Source organism: Muscardinus avellanarius (assembly GCF_963383645.1).
Source record: "Muscardinus avellanarius genome assembly, chromosome: 15".
Lineage (NCBI taxonomy): Eukaryota > Metazoa > Chordata > Mammalia > Rodentia > Gliridae > Muscardinus > Muscardinus avellanarius.
This window is the reverse complement of record NC_137801.1, coordinates 32,906,268-32,932,815: the sequence shown is the minus strand read 5'-3', so window position 1 is coordinate 32,932,815 and position 26,548 is coordinate 32,906,268. Positions and strand designations below refer to the sequence as shown.

The following is a 26,548-nucleotide window of genomic DNA, read 5'->3' as shown; positions in this document are numbered from 1 at the left end:
GCTATTCATTAGTAAGTTGATGCCTCATTAGTGCTACTAATGGTTTTATGCTTGCATGTCCAAATGTATTAGTATTTAGCTTATAAAGTATCCTAAATGATACCATCTTCTGTGGTTATTTTAAGTGTCTTTCAAAGCATAATTTTGGTAGCATTTTTCTAATAAGGAATAGCCCCCAAATCCATTTTGAAAAGCCTTTAAATTATGCTTTCTTAGGCTGCCTAAAAATATATGACTACTGACTTTACCCTGGTTTTACTTTTATATTTATTTTTTTATTCTCATTTTCTTTGTCTATTGTCATTTATATATTCTCATTTTCTTTGATTCACTTGCCAAATTCCTGTTGTATAATAGGTATGAGATAAAAATGTATCACATGAGTGTATTTGTTTGATAATATAGCTAGCACATTTTGATAATATGCTAGTTAATATGCTTTGCTATTTGTTTGATAATATAGCTCCATGTTGCTATAACATAATTTGATTTAGAGAGAAGAAATTGTTAGTAAAGAATAAGCCCAGCTGTATGTGGTGGTACATGCTTGTAATCCCAGTATTTGGGAGGCTCAAACAGGAGGATTATAGGTTTGAGGCCAACCTTCACTACTTAATGAGACCCTGTTTCAAAATAAAATAGGGCTTGGGGGTATAGCTTGGAGGTAGAATGACCCTGGGTTCAATCCCTAGCACCACACAAAAAAAAAAAAAAAAGAAAAAGAAAGAAAGAAAGAAAGAAAGAAAGAAAGAAAGAAAGAAAGAAAGAAAGGAAAAAGAAAAAGAATAATAAGCCCCTTTCAATTTTAGCTTTCCTGGTAGGACTTGGGATTTGGCATATTTAATCATCAGACTTTGATCTATCTACAACTTCTCTCTTGGCCTGAATGTTATTCTACATATGAGTTTATTAAAATGTTAATTTTATTATTTTAGATATTTCAGATACTACTGATTTGAATTGATTTTAGTTTTTAATCATCATCTTCAGTCTGCTTGCTAATTGTTACCTATCAGATAAGCAGGATATTCTTACAGCCCATACAGAAGCCATGTCCACTGTGCACAGACGTGTGCTTTTGGAAACTGTGATTTGATTAAAGGCTTAAGAGATTTTATTGGCTAAAGATGTTGCTGGTTTGGTAGAAGGCTTGGTTAATTCCTGATAAAAATTATTTTAAAAATATATTCATAGCAGGGCAAAGTGGCACATGTTTGTAATCCCAGTACCTGGGAAATTGAGACAGAAGAATTGCCACCCTTAACAACTTAGTAAGAGCCTGTTTCAAAAGGGCTGTTTGAAGAACAGCTTGTTTTACAAAACGGGCTGGGGGTGTAGTTCATAGGTTGAATACCCCTGAATTGAACCTCCCAATACCCAAAAAAAAGCATATTAATAAAGATTAGTATTTTTCTTTACTGTCTTTACTAAATACTAGAGTTTAAAGAAAGTCATGACCATTTTAATTGTGGTCAGTCTTGTGATACTGTTGATTTTATTATATTAAGATACATCATTATAAATGAAAGAGAATAAACATTCTATTTCAGTAGAATCTCACATGATATAGTGTAACAGTCTACTAATCTTTTTTGTTCATGATGTGTTATCTTTTCTGTCACTAGAAGGGCATTTATTATTGTGCATGGAAGAACACAAATATTGAAGAAGATAAGATTTGAGCCTTGTCTAAACAAGGATTTGATTTTTTTATTTTAATCATATATATTTTTTGACAGGCCTTACAGTACTTAAGTTTTAAAGGGCTTGTCTCTTAAATACAATGTATTCCTTAGAATCCTCATATTTCTAGGCATTTTTTATCTCATTATCTTTGTGTATCTTAATTAGAGTAAAGTTATGAAGCCAGGCATGGTGGTGTACGCTTGTAATCCTAGTAGTTGGGAAGCTGAGACAGGAGGATCGCAGGTTCATAGCCAGCCTACTTAGTGAGGCCCTCTGCAACCTAGTGAGATCCTGTTTCAAAATAAAGAATAAAGAATATTGCTGGGGGTGAATCTCAGAGGTTGAATGCCCCTGGGTTCAATCCCTGGTGCTGCGAGAAAAAAAAATAGTCAAGTTATTTGTCTATAGGAAAACACACAGCTGTTATATAGTTCTCCTTTATAATTAAAACAGTGCTTTAGCTACAGTGGCTTTTTTTTAAAGGTAGAGAAACAGCAATTCATTCTTTTTATAGTGGTGGGAAGCATATTTCTTTTTTTCTTAATGTTGGGTTTGAATGAAGCACATATATTGTTCATTCCTTTGAGTTTTAATTCTAAACATTGTACAACCCACAGCATTAAGTCAAAATGTTAAAATAATGAGAAATTCCCTTCATACTTATTTGAAGATTTTACTCTTGATTCTTAAAAGTCTTCATTGCATTATACAGTCTTCTAGAAGCTCGTGTATAATTTACTTTAAAAATAGCACCCAGTTTTCTATCTTTAAAAAAATTAACTTCATGAGGTAGAGTAGAAATATGTGAATGTGTATATATACATATTAGTTACAATAGCTATAGCCACAAATAAAACCTGCATATATCAGTCAGAAAACTGCTCAAATAATAAAATCAGAACTATAAACACATATTTTATTGTTGGAAGTCCTACCATACCTTCTTTTTAAGAATATATAGCAATACAGATTTATTTGGGGCCTGGGTTTCTCTTTTAAAAATAATATATGGTAGTCTATCATGTTGTATGATATAATTCTATTTTACTAAATATTTTATTTTGTACTATTAGGATCTACAATTGGAATATGGACAAGGGCACCAAGGTAGCTACTTTTTAGGTGGAAACAAGTAAGTAAAGTTCTTTTAAAATTTAATGTAAATTACAAATAATTAAATTGCCTCTACTATTCTGTTTTAATACTTAACAGTAATAAATCATATTGGGCTGGTAGATTTGTTTTATAATATGCCTTTAACTTATTTTCCAGTGCTTCCTTGCCTGCCATTTATAGTTAATAATTGTCATAATGGAAATGATCAACTTAAAATTTTTATGTCAGGCTGCTTTGCTGATCTAATAAAACTGGGGATAAAATATATTCAACAATTATTTTCTTTATAAAGTGGACCTGTTTATTCCATATAAAACCTGCTTTGGTATATCTCCGAGATGTGTTAGTCACTGAAAACAGCAGGCATTATTTACTCTATTAAAAAATTTTCATCTTAACTTTTTAGAAAGTGAATAGTAAGCCTGGCATGGTGGTGCACACTTGTAATCCCAGTGCTTGGGAGGCCAAGATAGGAGGATCGCAGGTTCATGACCAGCCTCAGCAACTTGTGAGGCCCTACACAACTTAATGAGACCCTGTTTCAAAATAAAGAATAAAATAGAGCTGGGGGTGTAGCTTAGAAGTAGAATACCCCTGGATTCAATCCCCAGTACCACAAATAAAGAAAAAAAAGTAGAAGAAAAGTAGATTGTAGTTCAAATGTGTATTTGAGGTATTAAAAGTTACAAACTTACACAGTTACTCAGGGCCTGCTTCCACAGCAGTGACAAGTACATGGTAGGAAAGAGGCAGCTTACAATGACCAATATGAGTTGTCACCTTCTCCAGAGTTAGCTACGTATGGCTGGCAGTCAGTCTCTACCCTTCCCCTCAGATTCTCATTGCCAAATTTCATGGGTAAATTATTACTTTAAAAAATTTATAAAGGAATGTTATATAAATTACCAAAATCTTCTATTAATGTAGATGTTATTTTAATAATTAGAACAACTGAAATTTTCAAAATACAATTCAAATTACATTGGGGATTCGAGACATACATATTCTCATATTTTAAGTTAACCAATTGAGAAATAATGACTAATAACAAATAGCTTAACTTTTAGAATTTTAAAATTAAATTTTAATTATTAAATGCAAAATTGTCTTTTTTCTTTATAGGGTTGAGCCTAGGGGCATTCTATCTCCGAGCTACATTCCCAGTCATATTTTAATTTTTTATTTTGAAGCAGTCTTAATAGGTTGCTGAGGCTGATCTCAAACCTGAGTTTCCTGTCTCAGGCCCTCAAGTACTAGGATTAGAGACATGTCCCATTATGCCTGGCTAAAATTATGTCATTCACACACACACACACACACACACACACACACACACACATTCATTATAGTCTTTCATCATAATGTAATGCATAGTGATAATAATTTAAAATAAACTAAACATTTGATTTTTTTACTTTTATATCACCATCTTTTCCCAATACAAAGAAAAGGCTTAGATTGATCACTTAAAGAAAATTAGTTTCGATTTAATCTGAACCTCAGTTAAATATGAGGGGTTTATTATTAACTTTGATAATATTATTAAGCTTCCATTATTATTAATAGTAGTAGTCAATGTCTTTGTTTCTTAAGTTGGAAAAATTATAAAGTTTCCTTGGTAGAAAAAATAATTTGCCTAAATAGTAACTATTTGCTTTTACAACAGTTTTTTGGTGGACAACAAAGAATAGTTATTTCATTATGGATTAGCAAATAAAAATTTTTTGTGTATTTTTCTGTATTATTTTTTCTAAATATGAGACCACTGGTTTTAAGAACCATATTAGCAAATTTTAATCTGTCTTAAGAGACTGATTAGTTCATTTAAAAATATGTATATGTAAAACAATATGACCCATCACTAAATGCTTTTCCTGATCCTTAATTCCCATTGTCTTATTTTTTTTAATTGGTACAGTATAGTCATACATCTTAATGTAGTACAAGACATATCACTCATTTAGCTCTTCCCCAATTCCCAACCCATTCCCTCCACCTTCCTCCTTCTCATGTTTGGCTTAGTGACCATTGTCTGATTTATGATTGTTAGACATTTTCAAAGTAGAGTGATTTTAGCTAGGTAAAATGTTAATAATTTCCCCAACCTTCATTTTTTTGATTAATTGGAACCCTGCTTAAGGAACTGTATTCTATATAACGAATCATTGGCAAGGTAGGTTGGCAAAGTCTGACCTTTGGCTGTGTTTCGTGTATAGGTATATACATACATGTGACATGAGCATGGATGTAGCACTTCTCTTACTGTATTGATATGTCTGCTTTATTCTTGTGACCAGGCAGTGTTTTAAAACTCACAGGATTTCCTGCATTCTCCATAGGTGATCAGGCAGACAGATTTCCATTGATGGGTTTCTACCTATTTCAGATCAAGTAGCATTGTTACATAGGACTTTTCTTTTCAATTTTGGTACCACTGGGGTCAACTCTTCTATTTATTTTAAATCAACAAAATATCTTTAAAAGAAGACTAAATTAGATTTGATTTTTTCTTAATGTAGAGCAAAAATTCTAAAGCTAATTCTCTTCCAGTGACTTGAATAATAGTGAGAAGACTAAATTGAATTACAGAGTTTCTAGCACAGTTGAATGTGATAGTAGTAAATGCCAGGCCCAGAGTCAGCATTGGCTCTTTCTATAAACCACTTGACTTTGAGAAATTTACTTTCATTGTCTCTTGTAAAATGGGAATTATACCTATCTGCTGAGGATACTAAGAGTGTGAAACGGAATAAATATCACAAAGTAATTGAACATATTTAGAGTTCACTTGTCCTTATTTATAGTACTAATTAATTAATCATGCGGTTATAGACAATATAAATGAATAAAACATATAAAACTCTTCACTTTTAGAGAAATAAGGAGTTTCTTGTTTTTAAATATAATTCGGTAAGTACATACAGATTGTTTGAGGACAGGCAATTTTGAAAGATTTTAGTAACTATAGCATGAATTTCTTAGTTAATTCCAACCATGCTAAATATTTTAATGGTGGTTTTCAACTTTTCCCATGTCACTTTCTTCATCAGTTACATCTGTGTTTGTACATTGTTACATTTTTTACTTTTTACCAAAAATTTTGTCATTTTAGATTGACTTAGTAATTCAGTTATATTTTTATTATTATTATTTCTTGAAAAAAATCCATAATAGAAGAATCCAAGTAGACCAGTGAGTAGTCGCATTGTTTATTGTGCAGCACTCTAGCACATTTTCTCCAGTGCTTCCCAGATACAGTGTTTACTGCAATTGGATCTTTTAGCAAATTTAGTCACATTTTTTTTCTTTTTTAATAATGCTCCAGATGTAAGTAAAACATTTTTTCATTAAGACTGTGAATTTTGTAACCTTGTTTACAAACTGTTTTAACATATAGAAAGATACTACAATTAAAATTATACATGAGTCTTGAATCATGGCTAAACTGCCTTTCCATGTCCTTTTATTGAGCCTTTCCTTATAAAAGTAGAATGCCATAGAAATCCAATTAAATATGGTAATTGAAAATAAAAGTGTATTTTAATGTGCTTAGGAAAAACTATCTTTCAAATCTTCTCAAGTGATATGGAAACTCACTATACATAATATTTAAATGAAAATAGTTTTTTAAAGCAGTGCTTTTCAAATTTTTGGGTTCAGGATCCCTTTTTAGTCTTAAAACTTATCAAGGTCTCCTAAGAGATTTTGTTCATAAGTATTAAAAATATTATTGTTTTGTTTTGTTTTTGTAGTACTGGGAATTGAACCCATGGGAATTCTACCTCTAGGCTACACCTTCAGCCCTATTTTTTATTCTTTTTTTTTTTTTTTTTTTTTTTTTGGTGGTGGTACTGGGGTTCCTGGAAGTCCTTCTATCTCCGGGCTACACTCCCAGACCTATTTTTACATTTTTTTTAATTTGGAAACAGGGTCTTCTAAGCCAGCGCGCGCGGCTAGCTTCGAACCTGCGCGATCCTCCTGTCTCTGCCTCCCAAGAGCGGGGATTACAAGCGTGCGCCACCACGCCCGGCTCTATTCTTTATTTTGAAACAGGATCTCACTAAGTTGAAGAAGACCTCACTAAGTAGCTGAGGCTGCAGAGAACCTGCAATCTTCCTGTCTCAGCCTCCCATGAACTGGGATTACAAGCATGCACCACCACGCCTGGCTGAATGTCAGTATTTATAGTATTGGAAATTAAATTGAAGAATTTTCAAAATATGTATTAATTTATTTTAAAATAACATGCTTATAAGCTGGGTGTGGTGGTACATGCTTTGAAATCCCAGCATTCAGGAGGCTAAGACTGAAAGATCGCAGTTTGTGGACGTAGTGAGGCCCTTTGCAACTCAGACCCTATTTCAGAAATAAAAAGACTAAAAAATAGGGCTGGGGGTATAGCTCAGAGGTACAATGCCCTTGGGTTCCATCCCCAGTACAAAAAAAAAAAAAAAATGTGCTTATATATTATCATAAGTAATATACATAATTTATGTGTTTAAAATATTTCCCCATTCTAAAGGAACAGTTCAAATGTCCGTCTTCATAGTGCCTTCCTTATGGCATCATTGATTTCACATGAGACTTAGAGGCAGCAAATAAATGCAATAAGAGACTTTACCAATGTCTGTGCAATACAACAAACTTGTTGAGATGCACTATTAGCATTTCTATGAAAACAGCCATTTTTTTCCTGAAACAAAATAATATTAGAAATGTGACATTGCTTTATGTTTTTTCCAAATCTCCTTCACAGTGACTTCCTAGAACATAGCTGAATATTCATGGTACATCTTAGAGTCTCTGGAAAACTCCGTTGTATACTCATGGAAAAATAAGAGTAGAAAAAGTATGATGTATTATGAAAGTAGTTTTGACTGTTTTGTATTCTATTTCTTTTTTGAACCCCTATAGGAGACAGGAGACCTTCAAATCCCCTGGGCAATTTGCTTTTTTTAAAGAAATGTTACTAGGTCAAGAATACTAGAGAAAACAGAGCTAGGATCAGTGGCATACACCTGTAATTCAGCATTTGGAGCCTGATACAAAGGATGGCAGGTTCAAGGACAAGCATGTGATAACTTAGCAAGACCCTGTTACAAAATAGAAAAGTAAAGAGGGTCAGTGATATATAGTTCAGAGGTAGAATGGCACTGAGTTCAATAGTAATAATAAAGAAAACACTAATCGAGTACTTATTATGTTCTAAATTACTCTTTTAAGTACATTACCTATGTTAACTCATTATATCTTTAAACACTTTTATGAATACTACTGTAATTTCCATTTTACATGTAAGGAAACAGAAGCATAGGGAAATAAAGTAACTTCTCCATGGCCACATGGCCTGCAAAGATGGAGTCTAGACTCAGATTCCAGATGTCTTGCTTTAAAATCTGCCTCCCTGTTTTTGCTTCTAGCCAGAAGCTCCTGCCATTCTAGAGCTGCCCTGGGAGGGCTTTGTAAATAAGATAACATTTGATACCTCCACTTTTGTATCCACAAAATAGGACATGATTAATTTTTCTGTGTCATTTATCATTCCACATTCATAACTTTGTCATTTTTTAAACTTAGATTGTTATTAAGGTGGCCTAATTAAAATATTTGATCGCTAAGAACTATTTTGTTAATTGTTATAGTAAATAACCATGTCTTTCAAAGGTTTCTCAGATTTTATGTTTTAATATTCTAAGGACAATTTTTTCCAATATATATTAAGAGAAAATGTTCAGAAAGTAGTACCTTATAACTTTTGTAGAAAAAGTTTCCTGCTGAGTCATCTTTATCCTAGTAATTTATCAGTAACTGTATTTTTCTCTATCTCATTAATTTGAGAAGGCTATAAAGTGAGTTTTTATGCTTGAAGAGTATAATACAGGAACTATATGAACTTGCAATGAAAAGAAGGAAGGGAACTTCAGGAATGTCCCAGGTTCTCTCTTATATTCCTGAAACTTAAAAGTTTTATATACTGTTCCTAATGGTAAAATCCTCACACCTGGTCTGATACAGGCTTAGTCTCCCAAAAGTGTAAATGTGTTTGCCATGCACCACTGGAGAACAAATCCTTCAGGTAAGTGAGTGTCTTCTGTGAAAGCAAAGTGCTCTACATTCATGTATTCACATCACATGCATGCATGCTTCTGCAGAGAGATCCAACATGTTGAGCTTCATTTTATAGGGTTGCCTGAGAGCATGATTTCCTCCAAAGTGTGTCACCTTCCTTATTTTAAGAAAAAGAAAATATAATTTCAAGTGTCAGACATAATATTCCAGGTGAAATTTGAATCCTGGAAACCCCTGACAGTGACCCTGCAATTACTGTTTTGTCAGTACTGTTGTGACATTTCATAGTGAATTGTCTTTTGTTTGAATTGGTATTTTTTTTAATAAACATCAAATTCAACTTGTTCTTTTAAAATACATATATAAACTGGGCATGGTGGCGCATCATGTAATCCCAGCACTTGGGAGGCTGAGACAGGAGGATCCGGGTTTGTGGCCAGCCTCAGCTACTTAGTGAGGCCCTTTACAACTCAGTGAGATCCTGTTTCAAAATAAAGAAAAAAAATAGGGCTGGAGGTGTAGCTCAGAGGTAGAATGCCCCTGGGTTCCATCCCCAGTACTGTAAAAAATAAAAAAAATAAAATACATATATAAGGAAATTAGCAACAGAAAATAGAGATAATTTTGTTAAACATGATGTTGTGTGGTACAGAGGTGTGATCACTGTAGCAAATTTTCACAAAATGGTAAAATAATTATTCAAAAAGTTATGGATAAGATTAAAGTGTTAAATATGTACATATAATCAATAATCCTTTGCTTATTCACAATTGGGTCTTTTTTTTTTTATTTAAGGAGTCTTCTGAAGTCCGTTGAAGAAGAATTACATCAGCGGTAATTTTAATTTTGAGTTAAGCTTAAAATAAATTATGCTTTATGTCACAGATGAATAGTCATTTTGCCCCATCTCTGTCATATAGAGAATAAATTTTTGTTTTAATTCTTAATCTATCCTAAAAAGACACAGAAATAGAAGTCTATCCTGCGGTAGCCCTTCCTGTATTTTCTTTTTTTTTTTTTTTTTAATCTTCATGTATTTTCTAAAATTTTTTCTTAAGTTGTGGAAAATTATGTTTAATAACAGTGGCATTAACCTTTTTTCTTAGAGGACACGTGGCACATCTAGAAGATGATGAAGGCGATGATGATGAATCCAAACAGTAAGTTCTATTTCTCTTATTGATATATAAAAAAAAGTCTTATCTTAGGACTAACAATTTTAATATGGATAGTAACAGCATCATGGATTGTTCCACAGTTGTGGTTATATTTTTTTCCTTCTATTAAAACTGTTAGTCATCTTGAACTGCTATAACGAAATACCTTATACTAGGTGGTTTAAGCAACCAAACATTATCCTCACAGTTCAAAGGCTGGCAAGTTGAGGATCTGGGTGCCATCCAGTTCAGTTCCTGGTGACAGCCACCTTCTGGCTGTGTCTGCATATTGCCTTGCCTCAGTGTGTATGCTTGGCAGGCAGAGGGCAATATCTATTCCTTTCTTATAAAACCATCAGTCCCACAGGATTAAGACCCCACCATTACTATCTCTTTTAACCTTAATTACCTCCTAATTGCCCTATTGCTCCAGACTGTCACACTGGGGATTAGAACTTCAACATGTAAATTTGAGAGGAGATACAACTCAGTTTATGACACTAGTTGATAACAGAACCTTGAAATATAAATTTTTTTATTGTGACCAGTCATTAGTAACTGCCATAATTACTACAACTACAAAGAAGCTATTATTTTTATGATTAAATTTATTGGATGTGTTCAATTAAACAAATACTGTAAAAATATGTGGGTTTTTTTGTTTTTTGGGCGGTGCGTGCGTGCCCCAGGGGCATTCTCTCTTTGAGCTGCATCCCCATCCCTATTTTTTATTCTTTGTTTTGAAACAGGATCTCACTGACTTGCAGAGGGCATAACTAAATAGCTGGTGCTGTATGTGAATCACAGTCCTTCTGTCTCAGCCTCCCAAAAGCTGGGATTAAAAGCATGCGCCACCATGCCCGGCTATATGTGTATTTTTTTGTTTGTGGTACTGGGGGTGGAACCCAGAGGCTTTGTACCTCCAGGCTATACTCCCAGACCTATTTTATACTTTATTTGGAAACAGGGTCTCACTAAGTTGCTGAGAGCCTCACTCAGTTGCTGAGGCTGGCTTTGAACTTGTGCGATCCTCCTGTCTCAGCCTTCCAAACATGAGGATTACGAGCATGCGCCACCATTGCCGGCTCTTTGTGTGTATTTTTAAAGAAATATTTTTACTATTATGTATGCATTGATGCTGACTAAACTTTAAGCTTAGTGGGTTTTATTTTATTTTTGTTTGCTTGTTTGTTTACTTGCTTGCTTTGGTAAAGAAAGATGGAGTTTGCAGGTACACAGGAATACCTGACCAGCACTGGCATAGGTGTTCCTGTACTACCTAGCTACTCTGGCCCAAGTCAGTTCTTTCAGTCTCTCTGGGGTACAGCCTTGTCTAAAAAGTTTGTGTTTTATCATCTTTTAATTATTTTTGTTTCTAAAATTGATCTTGAATTAATGAATCTTTATTCACATTCTGCCTGTCATTTCATCGAGCACATATATTGATTTTGATGAGCTTCATCAGATATTTCATATTTATTTTATACTGTATCATTTTTCTCAACCCACTGCTGATACAGTACTTATGTTATTGGCCTTTTAATTGAAATTGTAATAATTTTTCCAGTTTTAATTACATTATGGTATTTTTGTTTTGCGGTACTGAGAATTAAACCCAGGGGCATTCTACCTCCAAGCTACACCCCCAGCCTTATTGTTTATTCTTTGTTTTTAGAAACAGAATCTCATTAAGCTGTGGAGGGACTAACTAAAGTACCTGAGGCTAGCCGCTAACCTCTGATCCTCCTGTCTCAGTCTCCCAAGTAATGGGCTTACAAGCATGTACCACCATGCCTGGAACATTATGGTATTTGAAACCAAGAGGACATATCTACCTAATTACTTCTGAATCATTCAGTGTAACTTGAACATTTCTTAAAATATTTTGGAAAGAAACCCATAACTCTAGAAAATAGTACTTGATTTTGCAGGTTTTTCTTCCCTATCTCTAAAAAATAATTGTGTTTTAGTAGTTGATTCATATGTAAAATAAAGTGTTCTGAAACATAAATTTTCTGTGTGTTTTTAGTTCAACCATGAAAGCAAAAATTCCACCACCTCTACCACCAAAGGTAGGAAAATTTATTTTTCAGTATGGATTATGTATATGCATTATTGTTCTGCCACTTTAATACTGTATTGAAGGCGGGTGTAGTGGTGCACGCTTGTACTCCTAGCATTTGGAAGGCTGAGACAAGAGGATCGAAGATTCGCAGACAGCCTCAGCTACTTAGTGAGGCCCCTTGCAACTCAGTGAGACCCTGTTTCAAATAAAGAGTAAAAAATAGGGATAGGGGTATAGATCAAAGGTAGAATGCCACAGGGTTCCATCCCCAGTACCGCAAAAATATATATATTTATATATATATAGATAGATAGATAGATAGATAATTATTTGAGCTTATTTTTATTTTCAGTGTGGTAGACAACAAAAAATTATGAACTATGCTTTCAAAAAATAATTTCAGTTATTCTTGTGCTTTGAAAAATATCCAAATTGTCACTTTAGTGTTTATTCTAAGTAAGTTCTATAAATTTATAAAGTGAATATGATTGTATTAATAGATTAATGTTATCTCACATTTTTTGTACTTTTGTTTTCTCAAAATCTACAATATACTTATTAGTATTTTTAAAAATGAATAAAGGATAGTAATTTATCTTCACAAATATTTAATTTTCAGAAGGTTATTATATATTATAGATATAAAATAGAACAGTAACTTTCAAAAGGATTTAACAGAAATTCTCTTGTTAAAATCACAAAATGATAAAAGAAATCCAACTGATAGTTTTTAAAGAATAAAATTATTCAGTATTGTAATATAAATTTATTTTGTGAATTCACAGGTGTAGCAATTTTTAATTATAAATAAATTATTTCAGAGTTTGAAATGATGGTATTTTAAATGAAAATTTGAATCTTAACAGTTTTGGCATTTAACATATTGCTATATTTTTGTTCTCAGTTGTATTACTGATAAAATTCTGATTCACAAAAGTAAATGATGCTATGTTTGCTTGTAGAGTTTTATATTAGTAGCTGTATAGAGACCTGAATTTCAAAGTAAATACTCAGTAGTCTTCATAATACAGGCCATATTTATAAGAATTTATAAATTTACCATACCTTTAGCTGACCAGGGGTTTTTCCATGTCTACACAAAAAGTTTTTCAGTCATCCTATATTGCTATGTTGGCATTCTCAAATATAAGGACAGTTTAATGGGTACCTTCTCCTGTCCCTCATCTGAAAAATTAAGCATTAGCATAAAGATATTTACTTATCTAAGAGACAGCTTAGATTAGCCTTGGTAAGAAGGTGGGCTTTGATTAACTTGAGTATTGGCAGTAAAAACTGACAGTTTAGATTGGAAAGTATCAGAAAGACTAGAATATTTTTGACATGTCTTAGTGGGAAGGCGTATGAGAAATTAATAGAAAGACAGAGGACCCCCCTTTTTCTTTTGTATAGTTTCAGAACTCTAGAAACTCATTTTAAGAGTATGTTTTTTAGGATAGTTTTAAAATATATTAAGATAATCTGGAATCAGATAGTTGAGGAGTCTTGAAATTCATCCAGTAAACTCAGTTTGAAATATAGAATGTTTACCGCAGTAAAATAGCTTCATGTTTAACCATTGGTGTCCTGTGTTTATTTCAGCCTAAGTCCATCTTCATACCACAAGAAACTCATTCTACTGAGGATGATAATCAAGGAACAATCAAGAGATGTCCCTCAGCAGGAAGCCCAGCAAAACCATCCCAAGTTCCACCTCGCCCACCACCTCCCAGGCTACCCCCCCAGAAACCTGTTGCTTTAGGTAATGTTGGGAAGCAAAGTCATACTATTTGAAAAAAAATGGAGAGATCTTTAAGAAAGTATTATAAATTTCCTTGAGGAATAAGAGAAGGGATGCGATGGCTTCCTATGATCCAGTCTAGGACATTTTACACATTCTCATTTCATATTTAGTATTCTCTCTTTTTTCTTTTCTTTTTTATTTTTTCTTTCTTTTTTTTTTTCTTTTTTCTTTTTTGGTGATACTGGGAATTGAACCCAGGAGCATTCTACCTCTGAGCCTATTTTTATTTATTTATTTTTTTTTTTCAGTACTGTGGGTGGAACCCAGGGGCATTCTACCTCCAAGCTACACCTCCAGCCCTATTTTTTATTTTTTATTTTGAAACAGGATCTCACTGAGTTGCAAAAGACCTCATGAAGTAGCTGAGGCTGTCCTCAAACTGCGATCCTTTTGTCTCAGCCTTCCAAATGCTGGGATTATAAGCATGTGCTACCACACCTGGCTTTACTTTTTGTTTTGAAATAGCATCTTGTTAAGTTGCTCAGGCTGTCCTCAAATCTGCAATCCTCCTGTCTCAAACCTCCCAAGAACTGGGATTACAGGTATATGCCACAGCACCTGGCTACTTCCCTATTTTGGAAACAGTATATAATCATTTAGCAGCAGTATACAAACTCTAGGACTTAAACTAGGAACAAACAAGAAAAATTTGTTTTGGTTCTAGGCTATTTCTGTTTTAGAACAGAAGCAGGATAATTTAACTATTTTATTTCATTTTAGTCATTTTTAGAAAAAATACTGTCACTGCTAAGTGTTGGCTCCAAATTAATACTGATGTTGTTTTTTGTTTTTGTTTTTTGTGGTACTGGGGTGGAACCCAGGGGCATTCTACCTCTAAGCTATACCCCCAGCCCTATTTTTTAGTCTTTTTTAATTTAGTTTTTGAAACAGGGTCTCACTGAGTTGCAGAGGGCCTCACTAAGTAGCTGAGGCTGTCCACGAACTGCGATCCTCTGGTCTCTGCGCCCTGAATGCTGGGATTACAAGCGTGCACCACCATGCCTGGCCTGATGATGTTTTAACAATGTAATGTTTCTTCTGTCTTATTCAAAAGAAGTAATTTAAAGAGAACAACTAATTTTTCTTGTTAAAATAATATAAATTAACCATTTTGTGAAAGTAGTTATGAATTCAGTATTCTATTTTTTGCCTTTTTAATACACATAGGCATGTGTTCTCAGATACAAACTGAATTTAAATTTACCTAATATGCCAGAAATAGAGGTTTAATTACAGAACAACATGGTTCTTACTTCAGGAACAAATATTGGGTGATCTCAAAGTAAAAATGAAACTTTCAAAATTAACATTTTATTTTCTACTTGATCATTTTCCTAATGAAAAATATTTCTCAGTATATTTAAACATATCTTTGAAGGAAATGGAGTAAGCTCTTTCCAGATAAATGGTGAACGAGACGGATCTTTATATCAGCAACAGAATGAACATAGAGGCACAAACCTTTCTAGGAAAGAGAAGAAAGATGTACCAGTAGGTATTAATATTTATAAGCTCTGCTTTCATTTGTTTCCTTTTTCACTACTCTACAGAAATTATATATTTACTAATTATTATATTGATATTTAAGAGTATTGACTATGATAGGTTGTCAATACTCTTAAATTAGCTTTGCTATAAAAACTTGAATGATCACTTCTCTTGTTTAAATTATTTAGACCAGTTTTTTGTTTAATGTACTGTAACAAGTGATGTTCTTCATATAAGCAAACACTTAGTAGTTTGAGATTATTCACAAAATAACTTATTATTCTCACTGATTGGAATTTATTGTTAAATGTCCCTCTTACAGAGCTGGACATGTAGCTCAGTGGTATAGCACTTGCCTAGTATGCATGAGGCTTTGGATTCAATCCCCAGTACTGCCTGTATAACACACACACACACACACACACACACACACACACACACACACACAGAGTTTGTAATAGATTAATTTGTCCATGTGCACATGTATGGTAGGGTTTTGTACAGTAAGCATATAATCAGAAGCATTTATACTATAACTTTTTTTTTCTGTACCAGGGATGGAACCCAAGGGCATTCTACCTCGAAGCTGCATCCCCAGCCGTATTTTTTTTTTTTTTTATTCTTTATTTTGAAACAGGGTCTCAATGAGTTGCAAAGGGCTTCACTGAGTAGCTAATGCTATCCACAAACCATGATCCTTCTGTCTTAGCCTCCTAAATGCTGGGATTATAAGCGTGCTCTACCATGCCCGGTTCTACCTTATTTTTGTGAAGAATCTTTTTCAGCCAAGATTCTTATGAACTTTGTTAGGATAAGGAACCAACAATTTCAGTTACTCTGAAATAAATATGTCTATGGTTGTATAATAGAATTAACAATATACATGGTGTACTAAAGCAAGATTATAGTATGTACAGCTTCTTGAAGCTATTTATAGCCAGTTCTATTCATGTTTAAACCTGAGTTATAACATTTAGAGCTCCCTAATCAAAAATGAAGTTTGCTGAAATAGATGTCAGATACTGTAAGGCAATCAATATAAAATCACAGGTTATTTTTAAAATAACATGAAAGTTACCAGAAATTCATGGAAAGACTATAATGCTGTATATCCTCAATATATCTACACATAAGATATCATATATATAGTATGTGTTATGAGTTGGTGTTGTTGGGAATCAAAACAAAGACCTTATGCATGCTAGACAAGTGCTCTAATACTGAACTACACCCTGGTCATATAATCTAAATTTCATACAATCTTAATTTCAGAAAGGTCATTTTAACATTTTTATGTAATATGTAAAATTCAATGAAAGCTTTGTTAACTTTTATCACATTGTTTGAATGATTCTGATTTATACCAGGTTGAGAAAAATTACATTGTCATCCCTTAAAATGCTGTAATTAATATTACCCTTGAGAAAGATAAAATACAAAATATCTTCATCTCTCTCTATAAATGTCTATTGGTATACAAAATAGTGTAAAAGTGCTTTAAATTGCTTTATTTTATTAAATTACTAAATTGTGGATATTTAAAAAAAGATTATCCTTGAAAGAAATCTAGAGTTTCATAAAAATTCATATTTATGGTATACTATAACCCTAGGAGATTCCTTCTTCAGGAAATAATTCACATACTGAGGAATGTGGCCTCTTGGAAAATATCTAGCATTCTTAAGGACATTATGGGTGAGCAAATGTTCCACTTTTGCTCTCCATGTAGTTGTCTGTATACTCTGGCCAATGACTGATATATTTGAATTCATCAAATTCAAATTTCAATCAATAAAATGTTGTAAACAAAGTTGAAATTATCTACAGAGTAGGAGAAAATATTTCTTATTTCAGGCAAAATATTTAAATCTAGAATATGTAAGACTTCATTAAATAAAAATGAAAAAGATAACTCACTAAGAATAATGGAAAAAATAGTTTACAGAAAAGGAAATAAAGCAAAATAAACACTTTTAAAAAAGATTATCTCGCCGGGCGTGGTGGCGCACGCTTGTAATCCCCGCGCTTGGGAGGCGGAAACAGGAGGATCGCGCTGGTTCGAAGCCAGCCTCGCTGGCTTAAGAGACTCTGTTTCCACATAAAAATGTTAAAAAAATAGGTCTGGGAGTGTAGCCCGTGGGAGTGTATCCCAGAGGTAGAAGGGCTTCCAGGAACCCCAGTACCACCAAAAAATAAAAAATAAAAATAAATAAATAAATAAAAATAAAAATGATTATCTCTGTTTCTAGTCATTGGAGGTATGCAAATTGATGAGGAAACCTTTTTTACTTAGTTTCTTTATAATACTGCTGTGATACTATACAAAACCAGAAACTCATACGTTGCTGGTGGATATGACCTGATCCTTGCCTTCTGAAAGGCAGACAGACAGCCTGTGTCACTAAAATGATAAAGCTACTGACCCCGTGTTCTAGTAGTTTGACTTCTCACAGAATACCCTTAAAAAAAAAATCTATACTTTGCATGAGAAGCTTATGCAAGGGTATTCATCATTTTTCTTATAGTAAAAAATTAAAAATAACCTGACTACCCAATAATTTATAAAGTATATTATATTCATACCTTGTTGTAATTAAAATGAGGTTTATATGACTGATCTGAATTGTGGTCCATTTTAAGGCAAAGTACACATAATAAGTAGTATATAAAGTGTATTTGTTTTAAAATATACAAAAATGTTTTTTATGGGAATATGTATATGAATTTATAACCAAAAGTCTAGAAAACAGGTGGGGAGGATGTAGCATATCTATAATAATTTATTTTCCAAAGACAGTATAGTCATGCATTTTTTCACATATTTTTGAAACACAGTATTGTCATGTCAAACAGCAGCAAAAATATTAAAATCATGTATATGTTCTTTTCTAGAAGCCTATTAGTAATGGTCTTCCCCCAACACCTAAAGTACATGTAAGTACTAAATATCAATAGGCTAAACTTTGAAACTAAGTACAATGACAAATGATTGCTTAAATGTATATCTTTGATTAGGTTTTTTTCCTTTTTAAAAAGAACCTTCAGCCAGGCATGGTGGCGCATGCTTGTAATCCCCACGCTTGGGAGGCGGAGACAGGAGGATTGCACAGGTTCAAAGCCAGCCTCACTAGCTTAAAAGACCCTGTTTTCAAATTTTAAAAGTATATAAAAATAGGTCTGGGAAATGTAGCCCGGAGGTAGAAGGGTTTCCAGAAACCCCAGTACAACCAAAAAAAAAAAAAAAAGAACTTTCATAATTGGACATGGTGATGCACACAATAGTCCCAGTGACTCAGGAGGCAGAATTAGATTGATGGTATATTTAAGTTCAAGGCCAACCTGGGCAACTTAGTGATGCCTTGTCTCAGAATTAAATTTAAAAAGGGCCAGAGGTATACCTCAGTGGTAGAGCATTTGCCTGCCATGCATGAGGTCCTGGCTTCAATCCCCAATACTATAAAAAACAACAACAAACCCTTCATTGTTATTGAAAATAAAATTGTAAGATGGCTGATTTAAATGTACTTAATTATATCTGAAAAGAGCTTTTCAGAATTATGAAAAATATATTTTAAAACTTGTTGATTCCAAAATTTGTTAATATCTTATTTGTAGCTGTTTTTGAAGAAATGTGAAAAGGCCACATAGTTATTCTAGGAAGTACAAAATGTAAATAAGACATTTTTCTGACATTTTTATCTATTTTGAAGTTAGGAGTACTAGGAATATTTTACTTAAGCCCTTGAATTTTTGCTCATGATAAAATTAAAACCAAAGATCCTGGTCACTTAAGATCACAAAACACCTAGCCCTAGCGAGAATTTAGATATCTTATATTGTTTTCTGGGTTGGGTTTTATTTATTTGTTTTATTTTTAGTTAGATCATGCTGTCTTTCTTTTTCTCATTTTGAAGTATTTTTTTAATTGACAAGAAAAAATTGTTTATAGTGCACATAATGCTTTGATACATGCATACATTGTAGAATGGCTAAAGCAAGCTATTTACAATATGCATTACCTTATATGGGTATATTTTTGTACTGAGAATACTCAAAATCTACTCTCTAACAAAATTTTCAAGCAAAATTATTGCTATCAATTGTAATCACCATTCTGTACATTAGATTTCTTAAATTTATTCCTCCTAATTAGAATTTTGTGTCCCCTAATTAATATCTTTCCTGTCTTCGGCCCCCTTTCAGCCACTGTTGACCACCATTTTACTCTGCTTCTATATGTTCAACTCTTTTAGATTCCATATATAAGGGAGATCTTGCAATATTTGTCTTTCTGTGACTGGCCTATTTCATTCATCATGTGTGTCAGGTTCATATATAAGTGACAGGATTTCCTTTTTTAACTTCGAAAATATTTCATGGTGTATATGTGCCATGTTGTCTTTACCCATTCATCTGTTAATAAACACTACAGTTGATTTCCTATCTTGGCCATTGTGAATAGTACTATAATAAATAAAAGAGCAAGTGTCTTTTCCACATGCTGGCTTTATTTCCCCTGTATGTGTACCTAGTAACAGGAATGCTGGATCATGTGGTCATGCTGCCATCATCATCATCATTATTATTATTGTTGTTGTTGTTGTTGTTGTTAGCAATACTGGGGATTGAACCCGGGTGCTTTCTACCTCAGAGCTATACCCCCAGCGCTATTTTTATTCTTTATTTTGAAACAGGATCTCACTGAGTTGCAGAGGGTCTCAAAGCAGCTGAGGCTATCTGCACACTACAGTCCTCCTGTCTCAGCCTCCCAAATGCTGGGATTACAAGCATGTGCCAACATGTCATGCTGTTTTAGGATTAACATTGTATTAAATCAGTATTGTTTTGTTAGTATGGATAAAACTACATTTTCTTGCTGCAAATATGTAACCTAAAGCCTTATATACTATGTTTAGATGTTCCTGGTTCTAGTTTTTAACCTCCCAAATCTAATTTTCAGACTTTTAACTTTCTGATTATTTTTTAATTTAGCATAGAGTATACATGTTATAAGTTATACATTAGAAAGCATATATACTTTATGTATTACACTTAAGTTATAAATATTTTTAAATTACAATTTAAATTCCAATTTATAACCCATACCTTATATTACATGGCATTTATTTTTAACAGAGAAAGATAAAATAGAGCGATCTTACTATTTGGCTACAAGATGAAATTCTTACTTTGGGTATGTGATTTGGGCAACTTGTAACTATGGAATGCCAAATAGGAGCCATCTACACAAATTAGCTTAAAGTTGGTGCTGATTAGGTGTTTAGTAGTACCTAAGCATAAAAAATTTATTGACCATCTTAAAAGACAATTATTAAAGTTTTTATTAAGTGGTACAGTTTTTGCCCTACACCATAAAACTACTTTTTTATAGGTTTCCTATCACCTGATGGAATTGCCAAGCTAAGTTATTTTTATACAAAAATTTAAGCTGGGTGTGATGGCATGCTTGTAATCCCAACATTTGGGAGGCTGAGACAGGAGGACCAAGGTTCAAGCACAGGCTCAGTGACTTAGTGAGGCCCTTTGCAACTCAGTGAGATCTTATATCAAAGTAAAGAATAAAAAATAGGGCTGAGGATGTAGCTCAGAGGTAGAATGCCCCTGGGATTCAAACCCAGTACCACAAAAATAAAAAATATATAAAATTTAAAAATAGATTGTTACATTTCTATCATCAAAAGGGAAATTTTTACATCTCATTTCAATTATTTATATTACAGTAGTTTTTTTTTTTTTTTTTTTTGGTGGTAATGGGGTTCCTGGAAGCCCTTCTACCTCCGGGCTACACTCCCAGACCTATTTTTACATTTTTTATTTGGAAACAGGGTCTCCTAAGCCAGCGCACGCGGCTGGCTTCGAACCTGCGCGATCCTCCTGTCTCTACCTCCCAAGCACGGGGATTACAAGCGTGCGCCATCACGCCCGGCTTTATTCTATATTTTTGAAACAGGGTCTCACTGAGTTGCAGAGGGCCTCACTAAGTAGCAGAGGCTGGCCACAAACTGTGATCCTCCTATCTCAGCCTCCCAAATGCTAGGATTACAAGTGTGTGCCACCATGCCCAGCTCTACAATCTACTTTTTGAAAAGCAAAAATTAAATCTGAAATAATCAAGTGTAATGTGATGGATTTTAAGAATTTGCATCTTGATTTTGTCACTTTTAACAAGAAATCAACATGAATCTGAAGCTAAATGAAAACAAATATTTTGACAAAATTGTTTAAATGTAAGGTTAGTTTAAGTTGTCTCAATATAACTTCTAATCTTATTCATGTGGCTTTACTTAATATTTGCTTTTCTCACATATCCTCGGATTAACTATCAGTCTTTACCTTTTGGGGGCTTAGCTCCCCAGTGTGTCATTTGGGCCTCACTGAAGTGACCTCCAATTGTGGTCAGTGCTGTCGGTAATCTGTCAGCCCTCTTCAACTCAGTGAGACCCTGTTTCAAAATAAAGAATAAAAAATAGGGCAGGGGGTGTAGTTCGGAGGTCAAATGCCTCTGGGTTCCATCCCCAGAACCAGAAAAAAAAAAAGGTATAAAATAGGTCTGGGAGTGTAGCCCGGAGGTAGAAGGCCCCTGGGTTCCATCCCCAGTACCACCAAAAAAAAAAAAAAAAAAAAGCCCGTGACTAATTTGACACACTTATTTCTGTAAATTTGAAGGTAATCATGTTTTTAATGTGCTCTTTGTAGTCTCCCATATTAAAACAGAATGATTACACTTATATCATATTAAGGACTATTGTTTGTCACTGTTTCATATTGATTATTTTTGTTTTTCCAGATGGGTGCATGTTTTTCAAAAGTTTTTAATGGGTGTCCCTTAAAAATTCACTGTGCATCATCATGGATAAACCCAGACACAAGAGGTAGTATCATGTGTTTTATTTGTTATCTTTCTAAATGCTTTTCAATTGGGACTATGGAAGCATTTGATTTTATTCATTTTCTGCTTGTGTTTCTGGAAAGAGATGTTTTCTAATTTTTTTAATTTAAAGTAAATATAGCCAGTGTGGTGGCACATACTTATAATCCCAGCACTTGGGAGGCTGAGACAGGAGGACTGCAGGTTCAGCGCCGGCCTCAGCAACTCGTGAGGCCTTCTGCAACTTAATGAGACCATGTTTCAAAATAAAATAGGACTGGAGGTATAGCTCAGAAGTAGAATGCTCCTAGGTCAATCCCCAGTACCACACACAAAAAAAGTAAATATGAATATGTTTCCCTTTACTGTTATCAGCATTTAGGGAGCACATTACATTAAAATTTTACCAGAGTCTCTATATCAATATAATAAAACCATATACTTTATGTCACTCTGACTTTGTCAAGAAATGTTTTTTCTGCTCCTGCACAGTGGTATGGTATGTTTTATTATTTTTTAGACAGCCATTTAGCAACTGAGGACCAGGTTCTAGTGACCACTCTAGAGGATCTCTAACTTTAAAAGAGCTCATAATCAGAATAGACACTGAGTTAGGGCTATTTGTGACCTCTTTCTATATCTATATCTTAATACCTGTGTATCTATGAAATATACACTTACATACATGAGCTTTTTTATATCTGTATATAAAAAATAGACATATGTTCATATCAAAGCTTTTAAAAATCCAAAATGGATTACTTTATTTCACAGATAGGAAAACTGTGGTATTCAGAGAGGTTTGTTTTACAGCTAATGGATAGAAGAGAACTGAAGTTTTCATTGTTTTTTGTTTTGTTTTGGTGGTACTGGGGGTGGAACTCAGGGGCTTTTCTACCTCCGGGCTATACTCCCAGACCTATTTTATACTTTATTTGGAAACAGGTCTCACTAAGTAGCTGAGGCTGGCTTTGAACCTGTGCAGTCCTCCTGTCTCAGCCTCCCAAGCACTGGGATTACAAGCATATACCACCACTTCTGACATAGAACTGCAATTTTTAAACCCATCGTAATGAAGCTGCCAGTACTAATCCTAAATGCTGAGCAGTTTAGGAATTCTCTTGACATTCTGGCTTGTTCTTTTATCATAACTTTAAAACAGATCAGTTGCTGAGTGTGGTGGCGCACGCTTATAATACCAGCTTGGGAGGCTAAGACAGAAGGATCACACAGGTTTGAAGGCAGCCTCAGCTACTTAGTGAGGCTCTCAGCAACTTAGTGAGACCCTGTTTCCAAATAAAGTATAAAATAGGTCTGAGAGTATAGTCCAGAGGTAGAAAAGCCCCTGGGTTCCCCCAGTACCACAAAAATAAATAAATAAATAATAAAATAAAATAAAACAGATCAGTCAGGACCAAGGCCAGGCTTCTATTGTTTTTTAGAAAATATTGAGTACCCTAAGTTTTAGTTAACCATTTAATAGACTCTGCTCAGATTCTGTAATTTTTTTTTATGTTAGTGCTTAAAATAGCCTGGAAAAATAACATTCTCTAAAAATATTTCGCATCTGTAATACTAGTCTTGATTTGTATTCTTTAAGTCAATATGTATGTGATCCTACCATCAGGAAGTTTCAGGGAAAGTAGCTGCAGATTTTGCCAGTAAGTAGAGAGTGAATCTAACAAGCCACTCCTCAAAATCCCTCTGATTTTTATGTATAACTCAGTTCCTTAGAGTGTCTAAATTCTTTGCATTAAAAGAATTTACAGTAATTTCTTTATATGTTAATGTATTTACTGAATTTTAGACTATATAAGTCCTTTTTTTTTTTAATGATACTGGGGATAGAACCCAGGGGCATTCTACCTCCGGGCCACGCTCCCAGACTTCTTTTATATTTTATTTGGAAAGAAGGTCTCTTAAACCAGCCAAGGCTGGTCAAACCTGGTGATCCTCCTGTCTCAGCCTCCCAAGCATGGGGATTACAAGCATGCGCCACCATGCCCGGCTTATATAATTCCTTTTTAAAGTGTCTTATTAAAGTCAGTTATTAAAGTACTTTTATTATTACAGATCAGTACTTGATATTTGGTGCCGAAGAAGGGATTTATACTCTTAATCTTAATGAACTTCACGAAACATCAATGGAGCAGGTATGTTATTTTGTATATTCTTTTATCGTTTAATTTTTTAATTATTATAAGTAGACATTAGACTAGAAATAAGTTTTAGTCTTATGATTTGGTGCCTTTTTTCCCCTAAAATTTTTATGGAGTATGTTCTATTTACTAGATACTGAAGACAGATTCACAGGAATGGTCCTTACTCTTGAGAAGTTCATGATATACCAGGAAAAACAGACTGCGACTCAGTAACTACAGCTGTAGCATTAGTTGTCAGGCTTAGAACAAGTACCAAGGTATAGCCACAAGAGAGAGATGTCAACAGTACCTCCTGTGAAGTGACAATGAGTAGAAGTTTGCCAACCAGACAGAAAGAAGACACATATGACAGCGTGGAGCGTGAAACGGCATGGCAGGTGTGGGGCGCGGTGACTGGACAGGTTCACTTGAGCACAGAAGAGTTAGAGTGGTTGGAGCTGGATAGATTGGTAGATGCCAAGCCTAGAGCCGAGGGCATGTGCTGACGAACAGACCTGTGGTCAGAAGTATCGGCTGTGTGGTGGGAGATGAGGCTAGAGTATGTGATCAAAGGGGAAAGAAGTGTGGGTCTAGGCAGAGATAAGAAGACAGAGGGATGGATGAGGTTTGGAATAATTGTAGGGGCCAATTTTGATTGTTACATGACTTGGGAAAGTCATGTCCCAGAAATCTGCACTGATGATGATGATGATATTAATATCCAAGAGCTTTAAAAAGCTTACTGTGTGCCGGGCACTATTTTTAAATGCTTGAAATATATTAGTTAATCTTCACAAAATCTCTGAGAGGTAGGTAACCACTGTACTTCCCACTTTACAGATGAGAAACTCAGGCACAGGAAGACTTAGCAACTTGTCAGACAGCCACACCTGTCAAATAGCTAAGCTGGGGTGCAAGTCCAGGCCGTGGGCCAGAATCTGAGTTCCTAGCTCCTTCATCATACTGCCTCGCCCCCTCGAGTATGTGTGTAGAGAATGCATGGCTTGAGAGCGTCCATTGGCCATCGAATGACCAGTTAAGTGCCAAGGCGTAGGAAAGGGCTCCTTCTCCTGAGGATTACAGCTTGAACCGCTGTGCACATTAACAGTTCTAGATGCAAGACAATATAATTTTCAGAGGAGATGCTGGTTTAAGGAGAATGGTTCAGTAGGATGTATAGCTAATTTTCCTTTATCAATATAAGTTGATTATAAATAAAATGAAGAGAAAAAATCTATAAATTTTTCCATACTAAACATTTATTTTTTCTCAACTCTCTTTTTTCCCCCTGCGGTACTAGGGATGGAAACCAGGGGCATTCTACCTCTGAGCTATACCTCCAGCCTTAATTTGTATTCTTTATTTTGAAACAGGGTCTTACTGAGTTGCAAAGGGCCTCACTAAGTAGCTGAGGTTGGCCACAAATCCATATCCTCTTGTCTCAGCTTCCCAAATGCTGGGAATATAAGCATGAGCCACCATGCCTGGCTCTTCTCAACTTTTTTAAATTAGATTTTTCTAACGAGATCTTAAACTGTATGACATATTGTAAATCTTTTAATCTGGAATTGATAAACAATGCACTGGCTAGAAAGTTCATAAGAATAAGGGCAAAAAGAGAAAAGGATGTTGTTATTTATAATAATTTGTAAATAGGTAAGTCAAAGGTTTGATTTTTTTTGCGGCACTGATAATTGAACCCAGAGGCATTGTCCTGAGCTACACCCCCAACCCAATTTTATTTCTTATTTAGAAACAGAGTCTCACCAAGTTGAGGAGGGCCTCACTAAGTTGCCATGGCAGGCTTTGAACTTGCTATCCTCCTGTCTTAGACCTCCAAATACTGGGATTACAAGCATGCACCACCATGCCTGGCTAAAGGTGGTAATATTTTTATTGAGTTTTATAAAGAGATATCCAAAATAATATTACTGGTAACAGTATTAGTTTTAAGGAACAAAGCCTATGGTATGCACAAGTGGAGTAATAAGCATTTATCAGCTGACTGAAAAGACTGGAGAGTGAAAACACACTCATCCCACCCAGCCCAGGATCCTAACTAACTTCTTGGTTGCCTTTGAAATTAGACAACAGAGTCTATTTTTTGATGAACCAGTCCCCTTCAAGGTGAAATTT

At 34.3% G+C, this 26,548-nt stretch overlaps 1 protein-coding gene across 3 annotated transcripts in view; it reads left to right on the top strand.

Moving 5' to 3' along the window:
- MAP4K3 (mitogen-activated protein kinase kinase kinase kinase 3) overlaps positions 1–26,548 on the top strand; it is a gene marked incomplete at both ends in the record, with an annotated part of 189,325 nt that overhangs the window by 132,681 nt on the left and 30,096 nt on the right. For 2 of the 3 annotated variants that reach the window (XM_080710986.1, XM_080710984.1), the window contains 9 exons: positions 2,760–2,818; positions 9,667–9,705; positions 9,978–10,031; positions 12,058–12,100; positions 13,693–13,852; positions 15,273–15,385; positions 18,275–18,316; positions 22,191–22,275; positions 24,345–24,424. In XM_080710986.1, coding sequence (XP_080567112.1) covers positions 2,760–2,818; positions 9,667–9,705; positions 9,978–10,031; positions 12,058–12,100; positions 13,693–13,852; positions 15,273–15,385; positions 18,275–18,316; positions 22,191–22,275; positions 24,345–24,424 — 675 coding nt within the window. Of the gene's footprint in view, positions 1–2,759; positions 2,819–4,942; positions 4,976–9,666; positions 9,706–9,977; positions 10,032–12,057; positions 12,101–13,692; positions 13,853–15,272; positions 15,386–18,274; positions 18,317–22,190; positions 22,276–24,344; positions 24,425–26,548 lie in introns of all 3 variants that reach the window. The other variant, XM_080710985.1, reaches the window with a different exon arrangement.